Source organism: Podarcis tiliguerta, assembly GCF_965153285.1.
Source record: "Podarcis tiliguerta genome assembly, chromosome: 4".
NCBI lineage: Eukaryota > Metazoa > Chordata > Lepidosauria > Squamata > Lacertidae > Podarcis > Podarcis tiliguerta.
Window position 1 is genome coordinate 26482130 of NC_139537.1, and position 24044 is coordinate 26506173.

Consider the following 24044-nt stretch of genomic DNA (forward strand, 5'->3'; position numbering starts at 1 on the left):
TATATATATATATATATATCTTTCCTCTTTTGTAATTTATTAGTTCACAGTGTATAGTATAATGAATCTGCCACATACCCTTTTGACAGCTTTGGAGGGTCATACATGCCATATCTTAATCTGACCAATTTTTTTCCTGCTAGTGTTGGCTGTAAGTGAAGTATGATGGAAAGGGTAAGGATCTCTGGGAAGCAGGGCAGAGTCAGGTGGTTCTGTCCCTATTGACTAGGATTCAATATCATCTGCAGGGGCATAAGATGCACTTGCCCCCAGGAGTGGTTCACCTGATGGGGCAGAGCCAGAGCAATAGCCTCCCAGCAGTGGCGTTGCCTTCATATGGCAGGTGGGTGAGGGGGAGAGAGGTGGCAAAGTCAGGGTTGTGTAAGAGTGTTAAAATGGCTCCATCAGTGCAGGCCTGCAGGCCCGACCTTGCTGCTGCCTCACCTGTCCTCCTCCTGGTAAGCAGCAGTGACCCTGATGCCTGGAGGCTATTGCTGCAATTCTGCACATCGTGACAAACCGCTCTTCCTTACACCACTGCAACTTATATACCTGAAGGAGCAACTCCACCCCTGTTGTTCAGCCCAGACACTGAGGTCCAACTCTGAGGACCTTGTGGCGGTTCCAGGGAACCAGGCAGAGGGCCTTCTTGGTGGTGGTTCCTGTTCTGTAGAATGCCCTCCCATCAGATGTCAAGGAAATAAACAACTGTCTGACCTTTAGATGATATCTGAAGGCAACCCTGTTTAGGGAAGTTTTTAATATTTGATGTTTTATCAAGTTTTCAATATCCTGTTGGGAGCCGCCCAGAGTGGCTGGGGAAACTCAGCCAGATGGGCAGGGTATAAATAAATTATTATTATTAATATTATTATTAAAACTAAACCAATAGAGTTTGGGTGGCAGTTGCAGTCTGTTATGTCTATACCTTATAGTTGCGTCACAGTGGAATTCATGGAAGATGAACCTGTCCGTGGCTTCTAGCCACAATGCCTAATGTCTAGTAGAGAAACGCTTAAAATTCAGTTCTTCTAATCGTATTTTTAAATTCCTATAAGAATCCAGTGGTGAAATACTCTTGCCAGCTCATTTGCTGGCTTCATTGTTTATATAAAGTGAAGACTTGAAGAGATGGGAAATTATGTGTGTGAAAAGTGCTATATGTTTTTGTTGCTTTTAGAACAAAGATCCCAAAATGGCTCGTGTTGCACTGGAATCTCTCTACAGACTACTGTGGGTTTACATGATTAGAATTAAATGTGAAAGCAATACAACTACTCAAAGGTAAAAATGTGTTTCTGAATGTTTCATACTTAATGGTCAAACAGCTTTAACTAAAAGACCTTCCTGGCCCCCTCCCTTGCATTGAAGGAGTCTTGTATTTATAATTCTCAAGTTATATCCATGTTCACATCATTTCCTGTCTGTAAACATGGATCACACTCTAGCACATAGAAAGGAAGAGGACAGCCTCATCTGAATATCTTTTTCAGATTTCTTCTATCCTTTCTCAGACCTTTGTCTTTCATTTAAAGTTGAATTTGTGCTTTGTATCCACATACAAAAGGGACGCGGGTGGCGCTGTGGTCTAAACCACTGAGCCTTGGGCTTGCCAATCGGAAGGTCGGCGGTTCGAATCCCCATGATGGGGTGAGCTCCCGTTGTTCGGGCCCTGCTCCTGCCAACCTAGCAGTTCGAAAGCACGTTAAAGTGCAAGTAGATAAATAGGCACCGCTCCTGCGGGAAGGTAAACGGTGTTTCCGTGAGCTGCTCTAGTTTCGCCAGAAGCGGTTTAGTCATGCTGGCCACATGACCCAGAAAAACTGTCTCTGGACAAACGCTGGCTCCACATACAAAAAGTGTCTGAGATGATTGCAAGTTCTGAAACACCAACCTGCTCAAAAGTTGAGCACAATTTATTAGCAACAAAATGTGAATGGGGCGGAATTGATAAATATGAATTCCTATGTTGTATTCTGCAATCCAGGCTTGAGCACATGTGTATAGAGTGATTTGATAAGCACATGATGCACTTCTGACCCCTAAAAAAAATTGCCCTTTATGGGTGTGGAGAAGCTTCTATAGCTTATATCAGGGGTCAGCAAACTTTTTCACTATCCCTCAGACCTTGTGGGGAGCTGGACTGTATTTTTTTTTGGGGGGGGGGGGGGATGAACGAATTCCTATGCCCCACAAAAAACCCAGAGATGCATTTTAAATAAAAGGACACATTCTATTCATGTAAAAACACGCTGATTCCCGGACCGTCTGTAGGCCGGATTTAGAAGGCGATGAGGCCGGATCTGGCCCCCGGGCCTTAGCTTTTATCTTCCGTATAAGCCATGGGTAGGCAAACTATCAATGGTTAATAGCCATGATTGCAGGCAGTTAAGGTTTTTGGGTACCAGTTGTTGGAAACCACAGGAGGAGAGAGTGCTCTTGTGCTTGGGTTCAGCTTGTAGGTTTCTCACAGGCATCTCGCTGGCAGCCATGAGACTAGGATCCTGGACTAGATGGGAAGGTGGGAGAAGGGCTCTTGGACCCCCTTGGAGCATCGCACCTCCCTAAAACAGTCAGAAGCTTCCCAGGTTTTGAGAAGGAGGTGCCAGAATTTAATACTCCTAATTTACCAGGAACATTTAGGGGACTAGCCTAGTCCCCCTAGTCCATTGACCGCACACCCCTGGCCAATAGTCTGCTCCAGCAAGCGCTTCTTAAGTTCTTATTCTCTCATGGGGAGCCTTTCAGAGTCGCATGCCAAGGTGTGGCCATAGGCAAAAGTGGGCAGAGCCAACAGTAAAAGTGGGTGGAGCAATGGATGTGACACTCATCTTTGTACACTGGTCCACATTCCAGCCACACCCATAAACCCATCCTACACCTATGCAAGCAAGAGGCATTATCACAGTTCAAGGAAAGCAAAATCACTTGGTGAGTATTCAGAGCAGGGCTGGTGAGTGGTGTGGACTGCAGAAAGAAGATGCAGCCTGGGGAGGCCTGGGGATGTAGAGGCCTGGAAAGTTAGATTTGGCCCCCAGGTCTGAGGTTTCCCAAACCTGCCTTACATACTTACAATCAGGGAAACATCCATATTGTTTTCTTGACCTAGAGAGGGGTCATTTCTGCAACCTTTAGTATGTGCTATAGGCAGAATGCCTCTGTGGCTTTTAATCTAGAAAAAAGGAGAAAAAGTCTCTGTCCTTCGTCAAGATTTCTTCACTCTGCTTCCAAATATTTAAACAAGATGACACAGGGATGCCTTGCTAGGAATGAACTTGTGCTAACATTCTCCTTTTGTTTTACAGCCGGCTTATAACAATCATCACAACTCTTTTCCCGAAAGGTTCCCGTGGCGTTGTACCTCGAGACATGCCTCTAAATATATTTGTGAAAATTATACAGTTTATTGCACAGGTATGAAAACACTTGCAAGTTTTAAGCAGTGGGTCATTTTTATCTTGACGTTTTACATTTGCATCATTCAGACGTCACACTAATCCCAAGGGCAGAGAACCTGTGGCCCCTAGAAATTGTTGGACTGCGACTTCCATCATCCATGACCATCGGCTAGGGCTGATGTGAGTTGTAGTCCACATCTGGAGGGCCACAGGTTCCCCATTCTTGTGCTAAACTGTTTAGCAAAATGGGAATAAGGCTGGTGCAAAGGGTACAAAACCTACTCTGCTTCTCCATCATAAGTTGTTAATTTTCCAGGCACTCAATAGGAGCCACTTATTTCTAAGGATAAGTAAAAAGGCTTCAGTGGCAATGGAAACCACACTTGGAAGTGGGTTCTGTGAAAGAAAACAAATGACGTCTGCAACACTGATAAGTAGTGGTTATTCATTAAGGGAACAATCTACCACAATAGAGGAAGATTTGCAAAAATGAGCTGTGGTTGTACATGGTTGATGTTCCGTTCCTATAATTTTACCAGGCTCATGGTTGGCATGCAATAATTTTCTTTCTTTTTTCTAACTTTTCACTGTAGGAGCGTTTGGATTTTGCAATGAAAGAAATAATTTATGATTTTCTTTGTGTTGGAAAACCAGCAAAAGCATTTAGTCTCAACCCAGAGGTATGATATCGTTATGCTTTTATAGTTTATAATGCAGTTTGTGTGTGTGTGTGTGTGTGTGTGTGTGAGAGAGAGAGAGAGAGAGAAGTGTCAGTCATCTGTTGCCTTTATATTTTACTCATTCCCAACTTGTCATCCCTCAGCTTATCTCTTCAGTTCTTGATTTCCGTTTTCACAGTTTCCCTTAATACATCTGTCCTCCAGCTGTTCCACACACGGGGGCGGGGGGGAATCACATACAAGATGACAGCAACACAGAATACAAAGACAAAAAGAGGGAGAGAGCAAGAACTAGACTTAATGGCTAGCTGCACCATTATTGGAAAGCTGTACAAGTGTACCCTACATTCTGTAACAGATACTGCTTTTGGTTTGAGTATAGTGGAAAACATAAATTTGATATGGCTACTGAGGACCCAAATGGGTTGAGTTATAACCCTTGTCATGTGAAGGAGACAGGAAAGCAAAGAACTCTGGGAGGCAGGCACAGTTCCCTGCCTCCCAGAGTTCTTTGCTCTCCTAAGCTGCCTGAGTGAAGCCATGTTCTGGCTTGAAAAAGGCTGAGATACAGTCCTTCATCACCCCACTTGTTCACAGGACCGTTTTCCGCATGAATGTGCTTCTGTCAGTCTTTAAATTCTTATTGGAACCGCAGTCTGCTTATGCAACATGAAACCCCCATGTAAACTTCTGATCGCTCCACACTGATCTCCAGGTATTTTCAGTATAGACTCTGCAAGTCAGGTGCTAGTTAAATCAGTGCATTGATCAGTGCTCCTGAAATTAAAGTCCCTCAGACAGCTCTCTCCATCTAGCACATATTGGGTCAGATTGAGAAACCGTTTCCTCACTGCAGGGCAGCTCTTAGCCTTGCGGCCCAAATTTGACACGTTAATTGGGCAGCTCACCTGTCAGTCACCCGGTGTACAAAGAGCCATGTGCAGGGCTTTAAAATATCTGAGGCTTCAGCTTTAAAAGCCAGTCAGCTGGTGTGTGGTAGAGCCCAAAGCCTGATTTCTGCCTCTGATGAACTTGCTATCACAGCTGGTGCAACTGGCTTCATTTCTGCTGCCCATCAGCTGATGAGCAGTAGATCTGAAGCCTGCTTTCTCTTGCCAATGCACTTTAAGGCTCCCTGCTGCACGTTTCACATATAGGACATCAGGCGCCAGACAGGCAGGGAAACAGCCTCACAAGGCAAATCTGAACCCCTGGCAGGTCAAGTCCGACCCATGGGCTGGAGGCTCTCCCTACCCCTATTTGTTGGATGCACAAAATTATTTGCAATATTGCAGTTTGATGTTGTTCTCTTTAGAAGGTTATGTTAATACTGGTCCTTTCTTTGCTTCCCACCGAATTTGCAGAGAATGAATATTGGTCTGAGAGCCTTCTTGGTTATTGCGGATAGCTTGCAACAAAAAGATGGAGAGCCTCCGATGCCTGTTACTGGCGCTGTGCTTCCTTCTGGGAACACGTTACGAGTGAAGAAAACATACTTGAGCAAAACCCTCACAGAGGAGGAAGCAAAGATGATAGGCAAGTATCAGGCCATGTTTCTTAACAGTTTATGAACTTGCACGGCAGTCTTGCAAAGTTCTCAGACGTTGCTAGCATAATGAACTGAACTGGGTATGTCTGAGGCCTGGATTCATACTGGAGATTGTACTGCAAGTCAGGGAGACCTGAGTCACCATCTGGTCACCTGCAAATAATTTCTAGTTGTCAGTGGCAACCAGGAAGTGCTTTTAACTGAATTTATAATGTATTTGCTGTGGCTTTGAGCAGGGGTTGTCAGCATGGTGGCCTCCAATGGACTATTTATTTATTTACTTGGTTGTTAAATTGCCCATCTTCAAAAAGAATCTTGGGTCGTTTACAGACTACAACGCCGGTCATCTATTGTGATTGGTCATGCTACCTGTTTCGTGTTACGGTTGGAAATTATGAGATACTTAAGCATTAAAAAATGAATACATTCCAAACATTCCATATTATGTGAAGTTGTGAGGGCTAGAGATCACTCATATTCAGGGTATCAAAGAAACACTTTGTGCTGCATATATGCCATTGAACCTTACAAGTGTACTACACATTATTAAGATGAATATTTCTACAGTACTGGATTTTATGTTAATATATGTAAAAATATAAAATGCTAGATTTTATATTAAGTTTTTATTCAGTGAACTGATATCAACTCACTGTATACTTTTCCAGGCATGTCAATATATTATTCTCAAGTAAGAAAAGCTGTAGACAACATACTGAGACATCTTGATAAAGAAGTTGGGCGGTGTATGATGCTCACTAACATACAGATGTTGAACAAAGAACCTGAAGATATGATCACGTGCGTGTTTGGTTATGGATTACTTTAAGTGAATTTGTACAACTTGATTAGCGCATAGCTGTTCTGTGGGTTTTCTCCCCATCCCACCCTGAAAAAACCAGATCTTAGAAAAAAGAGTTTGCTAATGAATAGAATGAATGCCTGTCCATTTCTGGGCAAGAACTAGATGATACAACACAGGGCCATGTAACAGTCTCTCAACTGGCTGGCTGCAAATTTTTCTGGAGGAATTGAGGGAGACATGGGCAGGGCAGGCATTTTCATGTCATGTCTTTTTTCTGCTCAACATCACCATCCTCAAAAAAAGGGGGGACTCAGTTATATTTCTTTTGTAGATGGAAAAGCATGGGGTTTATGGGAGGGGATTTTCAATGGGGAGATGACAAGATCTAAAATGAATGTTTGGTTAGCAGACTGTTCTCCCCCTGCACCTCCCCCCCCCCCCCAGATCTGTTCTGGGTTTTCCTACAATCCTTCAGAGCAAATTGGGGAACAGTGTACAAGCAGGCAGCAGAAGGGGGAAATCCTGTTTCTCTAGTGCAGGTATTGAATACCACCTGTTGTTGTTGTTTTCTCCTCATGTTTAGGCATTGACTAGTAATGCATAAATTCTTTTTCTTATATTCAGAGGTGAAAGAAAACCAAAAATCGACCTTTTCAGGACATGTGTTGCTGCTATTCCACGACTCCTTCCTGACGGAATGTCTAAACTGGAGCTGATTGATTTGCTTTCAAGGTAAATGACATGAAATGTTAAAAGACTGATAATTGGAGCTAAGATGTAAAGGCTGTCCGGTTTGTGACGGAGGTATTTGGATGGAACTATTATAGGTGAGGTGAATTATCACCTTTCCATAATGCAACATGAATCAGTCTTTTCAGGTTATTGTTTGCGTGGAGAGAATGGAATTGATTGCTGTGTTGTCCAATCAGTGCTTGTTCATCTGTGCTGATACATGCCTGCATAATGCTACATATAGATTGCTTGTTTAGGCTGGGATTCAAAGAGCTACTTAGCCTGACAGGGGTCTTGCAAGCAGCCCGGCACAATTATTGACTTGTTTTCCTTTAAAGCCGTATCATCACACTCTCCTCCATTTCAGAACCGGTTTGCCATTTGTCATGGGAGCATTGACGTAGATGAAAAAACAAGTCTAAAGCCCCCTTGAGCTTACATAACTAGTTTCACAGTTATTTGGGCCCTTGGCCATATTGATTTATATAGTGCTTAAAATGGAAATTAAAATGTGAAGGAGGGAAATAATAGAGGGCGAAGAAGGAGAGAGTGGTGCGGATAGCAAGAAATGAAACTTCTGAACTTAGTTGGGTGGAGCCTTTCAACTCTGTCATTGTGTGAAGAAATGCAGTCCTGATGTTAAGAGAACTACCATTTTTATTGCTTGTTTCTCCTTCAATCCTGAAACTCAAGACTTGTTGCTCACCAAGCCAAGTGTAGCTTGCTAGTCATATGTGCCTACCCACTAGGGCTTGGATAAACCCCTTGTATTGGCTGCCTGGCTGAACACACAGAACAGTCAAAGAGGAGTCAAGCACCTGTCAGGCCACAGCAGGGGTGGTGCATCCCATTTCACCTCTTGAGGTGAAACAGGAAGTGCACTCCGCTCTGCTGCTCTGGCCACTGAGCCACTCGCCTCTGCCAGCACCACCCGCCTCTGCTGGAAGTACTGCCGATTGCTGGTGGGATCTCACAAGATGTCTTTGGAAATCTCACAAGATCTCACCAGAAATCAGCACCAATGCCAGCACCACTTGTCCGCCGGTGGTGGGGCATCTTTGGGGATTTTTTCACCCCACTTCATAGGCTGTTTCACCCCATTTCATAGGTAGGCCAGCCCTGGGCCACAGTAGTTATCTGGTGGGCCACATTTGCCTTGATTGTGAAGAACTCTGCCACTGCTTTTCAGTGATAGTTCCTCTCATGGGGAACTCCCTCCTCGCTGAGGTGCATCCCAATGAATTGACTGGAGGGAAATGGGTATAGAATTGCAGCCTTAGTACCATAATTCATAAAATAAATTCTAAAGTTGCACTCTATTCTTACAAGTGGTGCTGTAGACAAAGACTGAGAATAGGTTTATTAATTTTTTTACCTCAGATTAATGCTTGGCTAGCCTGGGTGTGTGTTGATCACAAATTAGTACTTGGGTAATTTCTGACACCAAAGTTGCTTTATTTTTACATAGGCTTTCTATCCACATGGATGATGAACTTCGGCACATCGCTCAAAATTCACTTCAAGGCCTGCTAGTTGATTTTGTTGATTGGAGAGAGGATGTGCTTTTCGGCTTCACAAACTTCCTGTTGCGTGAAGTTAACGATATGCATCATAGCCTCCTGGACACATCCTTAAAATTACTGTTACAGTTGCTTACACAATGGAAACTGGTAATGCACACTCCCGGAAAAGCCAGCGATCAGGCAAAAGGCAGGTCTACAGAGGTAAGACTTCAAAAGTATTGCATCACATTTCAGAACAATTTGGCTAAATTTTTGTATACACTGATGTGTCTTAAATTAGAGCCACATTTGTTTAATTTGCACATTGGGCATGGCAATATTTTTATATCAGTTCAGCCCTCACAGTTGGACCACTATTAATCCACTCCTGAATGCTTAAACGGGTGGGACTTCAGGGGGGTGGGGTGTTATTCCGGGATAATTGTGTAAACAACCATATAGAGGTCAAATTTAGCAGAGCAAATTGTGCAACAAAACGCAAATGTATTTTCTAAGAGGAGAGTCCTATTTGTAAAAACCAACAAAACAGCCTGATCCAGCAAGGCATGTGTCTACCTCCCTGTTCTGTAAGTACAGAAATGTTGCAGTTACAGGGGCAACGAAATATTGCATATATAGATTATGGCATAAGTATTTAGCACTGTTATCATAAAGCATATCTAACGGTAACCATCTTTTAACTTATAAGAAATGGATTGTATCACAATGGCCATGGATCTTATTTTCATTTCGTTTTTCTTAAATTTCACATTGCATACTATTGTCTTGTTATTTTAACATTATGAACTCTTGAAGCTTAATGACCTATGTTGGAATATACAAACACATCATTTTGCAGCTGATACCGAACGGATCCGCTCACAGGACACAGACGGAGAGAAGTTCATATTCCAACGTTCTACATGCTGTTGAAGGTTTTGCACTAGTGTTACTCTGCAGTTTCCAGGTCGCTACACGTAAACTGGCAGTATTGATTCTCAGAGAGATCCGCGCTCTATTTCTTGCACTGGGACAAGCAGAGGTACGACTTCTCATTCCTGCATCACAAATACAATTTCCCCAAGTAATTTGGGGGGGTTTTTAAATGAAAATTTGTTTTGCCGTATTACCTTTTGCTTTTAAAATGGACTTTTGCTTACAGTCCTGTGCGTGCTCTTATGCACCAACAAGACCTCACTGGAAATGGTGGGACTTGCTTCTGAGTAAACGATCATAGATTTAAGTTTTTATGTTCCTTTAGTTTTTATTTGCATAACCATGGAACTGTGGGAATAAATAGGCAAAGGGCCAAGCTAGGCATGGCAGCAGGCATATCTGTGATCAGATCTCCTGTAGTTTGTTTATTTTAAACTTGAATAAAAGCTGTGGAGAGCAGGGACCACAACACTGAGGAAGAGTTAACCATTTCCTGTAGGTGTCCTTTTCATGATACTAATTTCCTTCACTCCAAAAGCTGCTATTTGCCCCATGGTTGTTCCCTAAATCTAACACACTAACTGAATATTGTGTAGTTGGATATGGGACTCCTTTGATTTGTCATCTGATTTCTTCACTTGCCTTTATCCAGTAAATGATAATAGTGCAATCCACCATGCTGCATGGTTTCCATTCATTCTAATGGTTATTTGCTGAGTTGCATTCAAGGTAGACAAGAGTGAGGCCTCTTACTAGATTTGATAGCAACATGAAATGTGGCAGGATTCTTGACAGGCAAAGTATGTACAGGCGGCGGCCATTTTAGGCGCATCCTGTTGCTGTGCAATCGCCGACATGTGGGTCCTTTTAGACCCGTAAGAGGTCAGAATGTGGGGGAGTAACAGGGTGGGGCTGAGGCAGGGTGGAACAGGGTGGGGGACACTCATATGTTCTCTGCCAACACGCACGGGGGCCGGAAATGGAACCCCTGTGCAAAATGGTTCCTGCCTTACCTAGAAATCTTGGGTGCTCACTTATAGAAATTAGAGGTTGTATTCAGTGTTAGTCCTACTCAGAGTAGATCCATTGACATTAATGCACTTTACTAGCTTAGGTCCATTAATTTCAGGGAGTCTACTCTGAGCAGAACTCAGCTGGACACAACCCCGTATTTCTTGTTTCTCAGTCTTTCAGACCCCTGTTCTAGCATTCCTTCAGATACACAAGTGGTTCTTGGATGGAGGTTATTTCTTCCTTTAATAATAAAAAAAGCATTGTTACTAGAAAGTGTTATGTTTATTAATATGGAATTGGCCGATACATCGTGTCCATCCAGCTGGCAGCTACGTGTAATAAAACGATTTCATGCACTGCATTTTTCTTTGCACCATAGAGAATACTAATTCTTGTTTGTCAAATACAAAAGCATGGAGCGCCTTGTTCCCAGTTAGTAAGTTGCTAAGTGGAGAACAAAATATTTTGTGTTCATGCCATTGGAATGCTTCAGTAAACAGCAGGCTAGTTTTTCATCCCTTCAATACATGCTGTCTTAAGTTGTATGGCATTTTATGATGGGCACTTCTGTTCTTCAAACACTGAACTAAATCCAACAATTAACCTCATGTTGAGCTTCTGTCAGTGCATTAACTTTGTAAGCACAAAAAATGAAGCAGAAGTTCTGGTACAACACACACACCACACTAAACTAGATACTTATTCCGACCCACTTTGCCAGTTGTTAATTTATCACAGCTCTAATATTTGAAAGAGTCCTACAATCCAATGGAATTGGATTCTTGTTTGCAAAGAATTTGAAACATTAAAAAAAAATAGAAATTACTGGTTGTGCTAAGTGTATTATAGAGCAGTGCTGTAGCTGAATCAGGATGTTGTCATGGCATAAGTATTGGGCTGTGTTTCCATGGGAAGAGTATGCTTGTGCACCATTTAGCATTCCTCCTCACTCAAAGTAGAACAGTCAATTCTTGCAAGAGGAATGTTCAAAGGTGGGAAGTGTGTGGGAGTGGAGTTTCTTCAGCAGCCTTCCCAAGTCTGGTGTCTTCCAGATGCCTTAGACTACAATTCCCACCAGTCTCGGCCCACATAGTCCAGTGGTCAGGAACATCTAGAGGACATCATCCTTGGAGAAGGTTGGTCCACAAAATGAATCCGAATGGCTACAGTTGTCAGGAGTGCCTCTGGGAATTGTGAGGGAGCTAGAAGTGGACGTGCTATTGGGACCTGCAGCATAATGTTACAGCTCTTCAGTGTTCCAGTCAGCCATTCCATCTCCTCCTGTTGTTTTGCGGTGGCCACTGAGCATGCTCACTCCTCACTGGGTTTTTTTTAAAGGGTCCTCTCTCTTTAGTTCCCCCACCCCCAATTATTTTTGTACTTCAGCAAACCTTGTGGTTTCCTCAAGCCTCCTGAAAGTTCCTTCTTGTAAGTGGATGGGTCTGCTTTGGTTGTTTAAAACAACTGCACTAGAGGGAGTGAATAACTGCAGTCTCACAACATTTCAAGTAATGCTGCTGCAGTAATGGCTCACTTTGACTCACTCAGAATAATTCTGTTTCGTGCAAAGGATATAAATGAGTTAGAACCAGTTCTCATTCAGAAATTGGGGTGGCTGCTGAACTGGAGTACACTGACCAATTTGACCAAATTTATTTTGACTTGAACCAGGACATAAGGTGGCTAAGTTGCCACAAACAGTAAATTGCTCACTTACCTGGATGTCACGTAAACTGAGTGTTTACCTGCAATGGTTGGATGTGCCTGGACTCATACATGAGCTTGTTGACTTCAGTTGGTTGATTCATACATGGTATCATTGCTTTCAATATGAGATTGTTCCTCTTTTAATGCTTTTCCTGTCACACTGTCTATTTCATACATCTGATGAGGTAGACTCTAGCCCACAACAGCTTATGCCACAGTAAATATCTTACTCTTCAAACACTCTTTTAAAAAATGATTTAATTTCTGTCACCTTCACATGTACAGGATGATGATAGGCCTATGATTGATGTCATGGACCAACTAAGTTCTTCTATTCTGGAAAGTTTCATTCATGTGGCCGTTTCAGATTCAGTAAGTACCTTCTTGTTATCCTCTAACTGCTCACAATTCATATGTGCTAAATAAACAGAAACTGCAACGTTCCAAAAAGACTGGAATGCAGATACAAAGATTATAGGTATGTTAAGAAACTCTTAGAGTTGCCTCAGGCATTAGATTTTATTACTCCGTAGAGCACAGGTAATCTCCTTGATCCGCTGTTGCAGTTCCATCACTTCAGCCTGTAATTGTAGCTGTATTGATATTTTCAACGTCTTAGCAGAATATTAGGTAATAACTGGTTTCATAATTTCATTACCAGCCGTATCCAGAGATTTGCATGTATCCAGATTCAGATCTGTTGTACAGTCAGACTACCCCATTAATTTAATGAATAGCCTCAATCCTTGCACGGATTGAATCTTCTACTCAAACAGATCTCCTGCCTATACTGTTATTGGATCAGTGTGCATCACTAGAATGCAGCAAGGTATCTTTAGTATAGTCGGCAGGGCAATGTCGCAAATTGACTGAGGAACAGAGAATAAGCCATGGACTGATTCTGACTGCATACAGGTGCAGAAGGGGCAGGAACACAGAGGCACTGTTCACTTCTGCCAAAAGCATGTAGATGAGCCCTGAGCGGAATGAATGATGGATCAGTGAAATACACTGCAGGTTGTGTGGCTGCAGTTGGAGGGATGGTAGTGTTTCCATCTCTTCAAACAAGGGCTTGGTATCCAGGTCCAAATGCAGATTTACCATTTACGTGCCCCCAAAAGAAGAGAGGGCACATATATGCACATGGCGAGCTTTTTGGATTGATGCAAATTTGGAAATAAATGCTATCATTTAAACAGAATGGCTGGTATTTAGCTAAGTTGTACTCAGCTAAGTTGCAATGAAGGAACATGACTAAGTTAAGACCATTAATGTCAACAGATCTAGTCTGAATACCACACGGTGCATTTTATAGTGGGAAGAATGACCAAGGGACTTCTGTGCCTGCTCAGTCTGCAGTGCAGGTGCTAACTGCTGTTGGATAACTTCAAGGCCCCTGCTTTTCCTTCTTAATAGTTTTTTAAAAAATATTTAAAACAGATTTGAACGAGACAGCACTTGACATAGAGCTGTCCTCTGACAGCCTTTCAAGAAGAAAACTCCTTTATTATGTAGGGCACATGGGCAGCCTACTGAAAGGGCAGCTTATCAGGAAAATAAAAAAAATGCAGGCCAACCTCTGAAATAATATGCTGACAGTGATTTTCTTTCTTTTTTAAAAAAAATATCTTTCCCCCCCACAGACAACGTTACCATTAACCCATAATGTGGATTTGCAGTGGCTGGTAGAATGGAACGCGGTCCTTGTTAATAGCCATTATGATGTAAAAAGTCCTTCCCACGTCTGGATATTTGCACAGTCTGTCAAAGATCCCTGGGTTCTCTGCCTTTTCAGTTTTCTTAGACAAGAGAATTTACCAAAGCATTGCCCCACTGCTCTCAGCTATGCTTGGCCTTACGCATTTACAAGGCTGCAGCTGGTCATGCCTTTGGTTGATCCAAAGTAAGTTCTGCTGTTATTTTATTACTATTTGGTTGTCAATATTTCATATTACACTGATAGATCTGGTCTGTATTCACTGTTTTTAAATAATGAATTCCACAGAATGGCATATACAGTGGTGCCCTGCAAGACGAATGCCTCGCAAGACGGAAAACCCGCTAGACGAAAGGGTTTTCCGTTTTGGAGGTGCTTCGCAGGACGAATTTGCTATGGGCTTGCTTTGCAAGACGAAAATGTCTTGCGATTCCTGGGTTTTTTTTTCCGCTCCCCACCCCCTTTTTCTAAGGCACTAAGCTGCTAATAGCCTTTTAGCAGCTAATCCCTTAAGCCTTTAATAGCCGCTAATAGCCGCTAAACCGCTAATAGCGCTAATCCGCTAATGGGCTTGCTTCACAAGACGAAAAAACCGCTAGACGAAGAGACTCACGGAACGGATTCTTTTCGTCTTGCGAGGCACCACTGTATTTGATAGGAGGGTTACGTTTTTGTGAGCCTGCGTAGTCCAGTGTGCAGAGTTGCGCTTAGAATTGGGGTATCTGGTTTTAAAATCTTTGTATAACTGTGGTTTCTTATAGGTGGTATTGAGAAAGCATTTGCCCCTAAACTTTAGCTCTTCACCTCCCAAAAAATAATTGCTGTGAACGCCTTCACATGCTTGCAGTGAGAAGTATAAAAGATGTAAAGCAGTTCTGCATGTTTTTCTACAAAAAAAATAGCACTGAGTGATTTTTTTATGTTGTTGCTGTAGTTATAGTTTAGAACGTCAGGAGCTACCTTTGGTCCATCAGTATTGTCAACATCTGACTCCCAGTGGCTTTTCAGGGTATTAAACAGAGTTTGTCCCAAATCTACTTGGTGTTGCCAGGAATTGAACCCAGTACTGTATTCATGCAAAGGATATGCTCTACCACTGCGTTATGATCCTTCCCTTCTAGTTGAATTTCATTTTATTCTGAACTGAATCAGCCCCTTTATATTGCTATAATGTCTCCTCTTTGAAAAATAATAAAACAAAGTAATATCCCAAACTGATTTTTTAATTTTATTTTAAAACAACGTATCCAGCAGCCCTGTGAATGCAAAGAAAACCAGCACAGCGAGCAGTGGAGACCATTATGTCACTTTATGGAGAAATTACCTTATTCTCTGCTTTGGAGCAGCAAAACCCAGTATTATGAGCCCCGGCCATCTGCGTGTTTCGACTCCTGAGATCATGGCTACCACACCTGATGGTACTGTTAGTTACGATAACAAGGTAAGTTTCATTAAAATGACTTGGCCATCAAATGAGAAATATGCTGATATATGATGTGTATTTTTCACACAAGACTCAAGCCTAGTCCTTCTATACATATGATGCATTGCCATCTGTAAGCCAGGAGTGAGGAACCTGTGGCTTTCCAGATGTTGTGGGACTGCAGCTTCCATCACACCTCCCCACCAGCATGGTCCAGGGGTTGGGGATGATGGGAATTGAAGTCCAGCGTCATTGGAGGAGCCACAGGTTCTCCATATCTGCTTATAAGGCAAAGTGTATACATCACTACCGAGCTGTGGCATCCTTAGGAAAGACCTTGCTAGAACCATTGCAGAGCTGGATTTGAGATCCTTCACCACTCATAATTGTCAGCATTGAATCAAGGGTCTTCTTCTTTGGCGATCACTCATAGCTGAGTAAGATTGTCTTCCATGAACACGGTCTTCATGGTGTGTCCGTAAGTGACTGTGGAGTCCAATTCTGGATCCACACATCCTTCTACAGTGGAGACATAGGTTTCCAGGTGGGAGTTGATCACTGTGAGGGTTTGTCAAACATGCCTTCCTCTTAGCTCATTTCTCCCTTTCACCCCAAGTTCATGCTTCTTCAAAGTCCATGACACCTTTGATAAAGGTTGTTCTCCTATTGGAGCACTCGCAGGCCAGGGTTTCCCAGTTATCAGTGCTTGTACTACATTATTTTAGATATTTTAGTATGTTGCCTAAGACTAAAAAAAACTACATATGGCTGGCCTGGACTGCCCTTTGCTCCCGAAGTACTAACCCATAAATAAGTTTGGCAGGGGGTTGGACTCGATGGCCCTTGTGGTCTCTTCCAACTCTATGATTCTATGATTCTAAGTTGGGATTCTTTGGAACTGGAAACAGACTTGGCAGGCCCCATAGGACTTAACTGAAGAACCATTACCATACCTAGATGAACCATTCAATGGCTGGAGTCACGATAAGGTGATTTTTAATCCCACACTGGCAGTGGTACCTATATTTCGTCTGTTTTGCTTGAGTCTGACGAAAGGCTGTTCTAATTTTTATTATATGCCACGTTTACCTTGTGGGAATTATTCAGTGGTGTTGCCAACTTACTTGTGTCAGTTGCTCTTTTGTTCCAGTATTAAGGTCACACAGACTTTCTGCCAAAATGCCTTTCATGGCGTAGAGCAGATATGGGAAGTATGTTAACCTTTTTATGCACGCATACCATTTGTGTGACAGATGCAGATCCCCTGGCCCGATTATTTCTGGTGCACCTCTGAAACATTTGGGCAGCGCTCTGCAACTCGGGATAGAAGGCAGATGTGTAACAAAGCAAAGGGAAAACGATACTCTCTTCTGTAAACTCAGTCATTTTCTGCCTTGGCCAAAAATGGCAGACAATTCCTGCATCGGGCAGTTTTTTTGATCCAACATGCTTCTAAACCGCTTTGTTGAGTTCTTGTCCTTTTGGGCACTCTGAAGAATAACTAGCTGGTCCCTTCACTTGGTTTGACCTAACCCTTCGCTGTCATCTTTATAGGCCAGAGTAGAACCGCACACCACCCCACAAAACAAGCAAGCAAAAACCGGCATCTAAATTTGCTTCTGAGGCACACTGCAGCCACATTTTACTTCTTTATTTACATAACATTTCTTCCACACCTTCAGAATTATTTCTGTTCCCGGGATGGTAAGACACAAAAAGAACAAGAACAACTATAATAATATGAAGCATGCGAACTAATATAGCAAATTGAAGCAGCGAACTAAAGCATTCCAAGAATGCTTGTGTTAGCAGTTCTTAAAAGCCTGGGAAAGCAAATGTTTTCGCATGGCACTTAAATGATAATAACAAGGTCTCCAGATAGGCCTCCTTAGAGAGAGCATTTGAAAGGTCAGGAGCCACTATAGAAAAGGCTCTCGGGTGGCCACCCATCTGACATTATATGAAGTTTTCCTACTATTGCACCTCTGGGTCATCCCAGGAGCAGGAGAGAGAAAGGAACGAAGAAGAGTCTCTTCTCAGCCATTTGACCTGTGACCAGATAGACACCACACCAGCCTTTTTTCCTCAGACCCCACAGAGTCAAGGGGGGGGGTAATCTTTGCTCTCTTATTCATGACTGTTGAACCCCTTAATTCTGTTTTGTAATACACACTTTTCAAATTCGCCAGCAATACCTATTAAAGGGGTACATTTTTTGTTATTCTTTTCTAATTGCTTTAATGATTATATCCATTTAAATTTATTGTATTTTTAGGCTATAGGAACTCCATCTGTTGGTGTGTTGTTAAAACAACTAGTGCCTTTGATGAGACTTGAGAGCATAGAAATTACTGAGTCACTTGTGCTGGGCTTTGGAAGAACAAATTCTCTCGTTTTCAGGTATTGATGTGCCATGAATTTCTTGTGGTTCAAATCGCTTTGGGATGCTTGCAAACTGAGGCTTAATATCACCAAAAGTATAAAATTTTCAATAGGAAGGGCATTAAATTGGGGGCGGAGTTCAGATTCGCATTTTGATTCTGAAGTCGTTATGCGGATGCTGAGTAAAACCTGAAGGCGTGAGCAGCACCAATAACACAATAAACACCTGTCTGGAAGCACCCTTAGTATAATAAATGGTTAGCAGTGGCCAAGCTCCCATGTTACATTAAACCATAGTTAGAAATGTGAACATGCAGCATGCTGGTGTATACTACAGAAAGGTTCTTCCTTCACTCGTCCCCTGCCCAGCTGCATGTCAGGTAACAAGCTAAACAAACCACGAGGCTAAATTTACACATCACAACAAGTCAGACTCTTGATTTGTTTCACAGCGGCAAGGGTGTTTCATGTTAAACCATAGTTTATTTTTAATATGGTTTAAAATGACCTGCAAACAAAGACAAGTGTTTTTATCTTGGGAGACACAAGATGAAGTGGAATACACTCCCAAGTGGCATGGGCAAAGATTTAAAATGTAGCTGATCTTAAATTAATGTTCTAGCATTTGTCCGGTCTTCCAATAGGAACCTGACATAGTGAGCCTCTGATTTTCCTGGGAAAGGTACCAGCAAGGGTAATATCAGTTTCACCCTGGCTTGCTCATATTTTGCACAGTGCAGCAAAATATGTTTTATGGAATCGATGTCTTGAGCACACAAGCAAAGTCTGTCCTGGTAGGGAACTCCTCTCAACCTGCCATCCAACACTGCAGAAGGAAAGATGTTTAGTCTGGCTTTGGTGAAAAACCTTCGATAATTTGGTCCTGTCAGGTTTTTAATGTAAGATGTTAACTTAAAGACATGGCCGTATTGTACTCCTGCTGCCAGCGGACTACAGACGGCGTGTGATTGAGATCGCAAGTCTCTGTGTGCATTATCCCATAATCTTTGCTGTAACATCTTTAGAGCGCCTTCATAACCCAGGTAATGCAGTGGGGGGGGGGGGTGATAGACCAATATATAAAATTTCTGTTGTTAAGAGTCAAAGCTTAGTCATTCCGCTATTCCATTTATGAAGAACTTTGTTTCATAACATACTTTTTTTTTTAATCTAGGGAATTAGTGGAAGAACTTCACCCACTAATGAAAGAAGCATTGGAGAGAAGACCGGAGGTTGGTTGATTTAATTAAGATGAACACATTTAAGAGGCAGCACAAATATAACAGCAGACATTAAAAGGGAAGAAGAAATGCTGCCAATTAAAAGTGTTACTAATTTCAGATTTGGCAAGCGTTCATCCTAATACTTTTGTATAAATGTACATAAAACTATATTATTTCAAGAGGAAACAACCATTCATTATGCTTTAAGGCAAGGGTGCAGAACTTGTGACCCTCCAAATGTGGGACTACAACTCCCATGATGCTCTCTGTTGTTTTAGGTGACTGCTTAACACTTAAAAAAAATTTCAGCACATCTATGCAGACATGTACACTTGTTTAAAAGTTTTGCTAGCTGTTTCATTGGTAATTATTGTATGTATACTATTTTAAACAGATCTGCTGATATCTGTGTTGAAAGTTTTATTATATATACTGCTTTGAGAATGTCTATTTAAGTGGTCTTTAAATATGTATAAATAAATCCTTGACCTGGGGCTGATGGAGGGCCACAAGTTCCCTGCCCCTGATTTAAAATATTCTGGATTGTTGCATGTAATGTACTCCTGATAGGTAGTATTGCCTCTGCTTCACTGTAAAGTGAAATACTCCAAAGTCCTGCTACCAGAAACCCTCCCCCTTATATGCAAGGAGGTGTGACTCACTAGGAAGAGGCAAAGAGGATGAAGAAGTGAAGGAGGGATTTCATTCCTACTGCATTTTTTTCTCCAAATGGAGCACTGCTACTGCTCCCCCTGAATAAATTTACTAAAAGCGATAAGCCAGAGTGAATTCCAAAGATGTTTGTTCACCGAGTTCTAGACACTTAAGTACAAGGCAGTGAATGGTTCCTGGTGGGATGTCACAATAACAACATTTTTTCAGATGCACCGATTGAGCGAAAGATTAAAAATGTGGTTTAAAAGACCCTGTGTAATAAATCCATTGTTAGTAATGACACTGGTATCTCTTGTAGTAAAGGGTTTTGGAATACAGAGCTTGAAACACATATGTAAAGTAATTTACCCATTCCCCCCCCCCCTTCTTTCAAGGGTCAGTACAGTGGTACCTCAGTTTACGAACTTAATCCGTTCTGGAAGTCTGTTCTTAAACCGAAACTGTTCTAAAACCGAGGCACGCTTTCCCTAATGAGGCCTCCCGCTGCCTGTGCCCTTCCACCCACCATTCGGATTCCATTCTTAGACCGAAGTACAGTTCTCAAACCGGGACACTATTTCTGGTTTTGCGGAGTTTGGAAAACCAAATCGTTCTTAAACCGGACTGTTCTTAAACCGAGGTATCACTGTATAGTATCTTTCCTAGAACTACTTCTTGCAGGAAAAAGTTTCTACATGGTCATGTGTATGCACTAATCAGAAAGTTAATATTATTCAACAGTCATCAGCATCTCTTTAAATATTGGTTCTGAGCCCAGGCTCGATTAGATCTTGTTTTTTTAAGATCTGCGTTTGTGTAATAGATGCGATTAATACTGGCCTCTTTTCCTGCAACACAGAATAAGAAGCGTCGTGAACGCCGAGATCTGCTGCGGTTACAGCTACTACGCATTTTTGAATTACTTGCTGATGCTGGTGTGATAAGTGATAGGTAGGATATTGCTTTTCGAGTGGAACAGGGTCTTGTGATGGTGCTTATTGTTATTATTATTATAATTATTTTATTATTATTACTTAGAGCATTTGTAAAATAAAGTTGGGGCTTTTCCATATCGATCCACTAGATTCTTCCTTCTTACATGCTTGAAATTGATATTTTAAAGGCTGCAGTCTGCAATCTGCCAAGCACAAGTTCTTGTTTTATATCTGAACGGTTCCTTGAAACGTCCCACTTTTCTTTGCCGTAGCACAAACGGAGCCTTGGAGCGGGATACATTAGCACTCGGAGCCTTGTTCTTAGAATACGTTGACCTGACTCGTATGTTACTGGAAGCTGAAAACGATAAAGAGGTGGAGATTCTTAAGGACATGAGAGCCCATTTCAGTGCAATGATTGCCAATTTGATTCAGTGTGTGCCAGGTATGGCGATTCAATAATCGTGTAAATTGCAGGACGGTGAAGACGAAAGTACAAGACAGTGTGTCAAAAGCATTGTAGAGCTTGATGGATATAGAGAAGGAAGCTTTAATGTAGTTAGTGAAATATAAGGGCAGGGACAAGTTCTTACAAGTTAATCTGCATGGAACAGTAAGAGTAAGGGAGGAAATTGGGAGAATGGGGGACAAGTAATCAGTGAAGAATAGATGGAAAGCCTGCAGTTGTACATATTTCATTTTATCTGTCACATTGCTCTTTACACTGTCCTTGTTACATGTACTGTGGACTAGGGACTTTAGAGGCCCATGTAACTTTGATAATCTATAGTCCATATAAATCAGAATACTTGACATTTGAATTGATCCATCTTGTTTCAGCATATGAACTCTAAAATGGCCACAAAGGAGACATTTTCATGTAGAAATTAAAATGAAACTTGGATGTAAATAGTCATGTACACATGTGGCTAACATATACACATGCATTTTGGCTGGTCTGCACACAAAATTCCTATTCATTCTTAGCCTGTGCAGGAATTTTGTGGTGTGAAATGACCCGAAATTGACTTATATCCTACTAGCTCAGTGTTTACTGGTTTCTGGCTGCCAATTGGTAATTGTAGAAACTGCAAAGGAACAGTTGGCTTTCATCTGGAGAAAACTAGCTTCCGTCAAGTAAAGTGATCATTGATTTTTCTTGCAGCAAGGGGCTTAATTTAGCTATTGCTACGTGCTCTTTGTGCTAAAGGATTGCTTGGCAAATTGATCGTGTTCCATTTATTGAGACAGCATAAAAGGCCTCTAGCCTAAGCGCTGGCAATCTGAAGGCTCCTTCTGTGTTCATCATTAGATCCATCTCACTACATTCAGTGCATTAAGCCCAGCCATGTTTAGTACAGTTTGGGCTCTGCTGCATCTAGAACATCTGCAACAAGGAGGCAGTCCTCTTTTTTTTACAGGGAATTCTCTCAACCGTAACATTTTTTAAAATTGCCTTTTCACTCATTACATATATACTCTTGCTCCAGGTAAATAAAGGTTTTTATAGTTGCCAACACAGCTTTTGCTATTTTTGTAAGGTGATTATTTTTAGATTCAGTATAAATTTTTAAAGAAGCGTTTCCAGTTATTCAGATGCTCAGAACATAATGCTCGCAGACCTGTACATGATGGGAGATTGGGATCAGTTTAGGCCAATCCCCCATAATGCAGCTGTCTGCTCCCACCTGATGTTTGCACATTTGCATTCCACATTGTGATAGCGGTGTTCTTGTGTCAACTGCAATGCATGTATGCATCAACACAATCTCTGCATCTCAAAATAAAAATATACAGAGTGTATAGATAGATAGGACATACATCTTCATCGTCATGCTTAAAATTTGTACATCACTATTAAGCACTAGTATTATCCCTTATATTGCAGATGGGGGTGGGACTGAGGTTGAGAGAGTGTGTGGTTTGCCTCTTAACTACCTAGTGAGTTCCTGGCAAGAGGCTAAATTTGAGCAGAGGGTTTCCTGATTCACAGCTCTGATTAGCCTCCACACTAAACCAACTCTTGTTGCAGTGGTTCTATAAACGCACACACACACCTATGTAAATATAAAATTCAATTCATGAATGTCAAGAGGGGACAATCAGAATCTCCTACCATGCGTAGATTTGGATTATGTGCATAAAACATAATGCAATAGGATTGTTGCTTTACCTTGGGAATCAATTTGCAGCCATGAGAGAACATTCTGATTGTGTGTGTATGTATGTATCTATAATCTATAGCCATTGGTGCAAATGGCTACTTCAACTTCCTTGTTGATGGTTCTGGACGTTGCATATTTCTTTTGAGCACCCAAGAGTTCATTGCATAGATGGTACATTCTCCCCAAATGTTTTCAGTGCATGCAACCAGGAAAATTATTCCAGGACTTGTTGCTGGGCTACAAAATGTAGCATAAGAATAATGTTCATGTTTTCCTTTTTAAAAACAAATTAACAAATGTAATTTTATGTTTCTTTGCTCAGTGCACCATAGGAGATTTCTTTTCCCTCAGCAAAGCCTGAGGCACCACCTTTTCATTTTGTTTAGTCAATGGGCTGGACCGTTCAGTATCATGTTTACACCACTTGATCGCTACAGTGATAGAAATCACCAGATTACAAGATACCAGTATTGTGCTTTGAAGGTGTGTGATCATTCCTTTTACTGAATAAAATTCCGCATCCAATGATGCTTGTTAAATAAATAAAATGTCTTTCTTCTACAAAAAACCAACAACTCTGTACATTATTTTTTTTTTTGGCGCTGTCAATTTTTGTGTAAGATTGATTCATTTGATTCATCTGAGGGAGCAGGAGATTGTTATTAACAGCAACTTTATAAACACAATATTTGGCTTTAATGCAGCAAAAATATATTGCTAAATTCTAGGTGCTTATTTTGGAAACTGGTTACTGAGGGTTGTTTTCAACTAACGTTTACTTGGAGGAGACTCATTAAACTAATGGACCCAGGTTATTCATTGCCATTGATTTCAAGGGGTCTACTCATGAGTAAAAATCAGTCAACTACAACCTGCCCCCTTCTTTTTAATTGAAAACCGATACGAGGCAGTAAGCCTATCTTCCAAATAGGAGATGACTTCTGTTGCAGTGCCTACTGAATGTTTCATTCTCACACTGTATACTAGATGCCAGTTCTTCATCAAAATGAGACAAAAGACAGATGAAAGTAGGAGTCAGTTTGATTAATCCAGCCTTTCTGAACATGTTGACATCTGGATGAATGGCCATGCCGTTCAGCCTGGGGCTGATAAGAGTTGTAGTGCAAAACCTTTGGAATACTTCTAAATGCTGGGCTAGATTGGGTTTGGGTCCGTTCCAGCAGGGCTGCTCTTGCATTCTTAAAGAAGGCACTAGGTTGGG

General features: G+C 41.7%; 1 protein-coding gene across 13 annotated transcripts in view; it reads left to right on the top strand.

Moving 5' to 3' along the window:
- Positions 1-24044, top strand: part of FRY (FRY microtubule binding protein) — a 191417-nt gene that overhangs the window by 100483 nt on the left and 66890 nt on the right. For 10 of the 13 annotated variants that reach the window (XM_083436987.1, XM_083436985.1, XM_083436984.1 and 7 more), the window contains 16 exons: positions 1181-1284; positions 3306-3414; positions 3992-4078; positions 5443-5614; positions 6296-6428; positions 7057-7164; positions 8633-8888; positions 9526-9708; positions 12609-12695; positions 13967-14226; positions 15292-15481; positions 17739-17863; positions 19020-19077; positions 20582-20673; positions 20930-21102; positions 23145-23305. In XM_083436987.1, coding sequence (XP_083293113.1) covers positions 1181-1284; positions 3306-3414; positions 3992-4078; positions 5443-5614; positions 6296-6428; positions 7057-7164; positions 8633-8888; positions 9526-9708; positions 12609-12695; positions 13967-14226; positions 15292-15481; positions 17739-17863; positions 19020-19077; positions 20582-20673; positions 20930-21102; positions 23145-23305 — 2298 coding nt within the window. The remainder of the gene's footprint in view (positions 1-1180; positions 1285-3305; positions 3415-3991; positions 4079-5442; positions 5615-6295; positions 6429-7056; positions 7165-8632; positions 8889-9525; positions 9709-12608; positions 12696-13966; positions 14227-15291; positions 15482-17738; positions 17864-19019; positions 19078-20581; positions 20674-20929; positions 21103-23144; positions 23306-24044) is intronic. The other 3 variants (XM_083436988.1, XM_083436991.1, XM_083436993.1) reach the window with 1 other exon arrangement.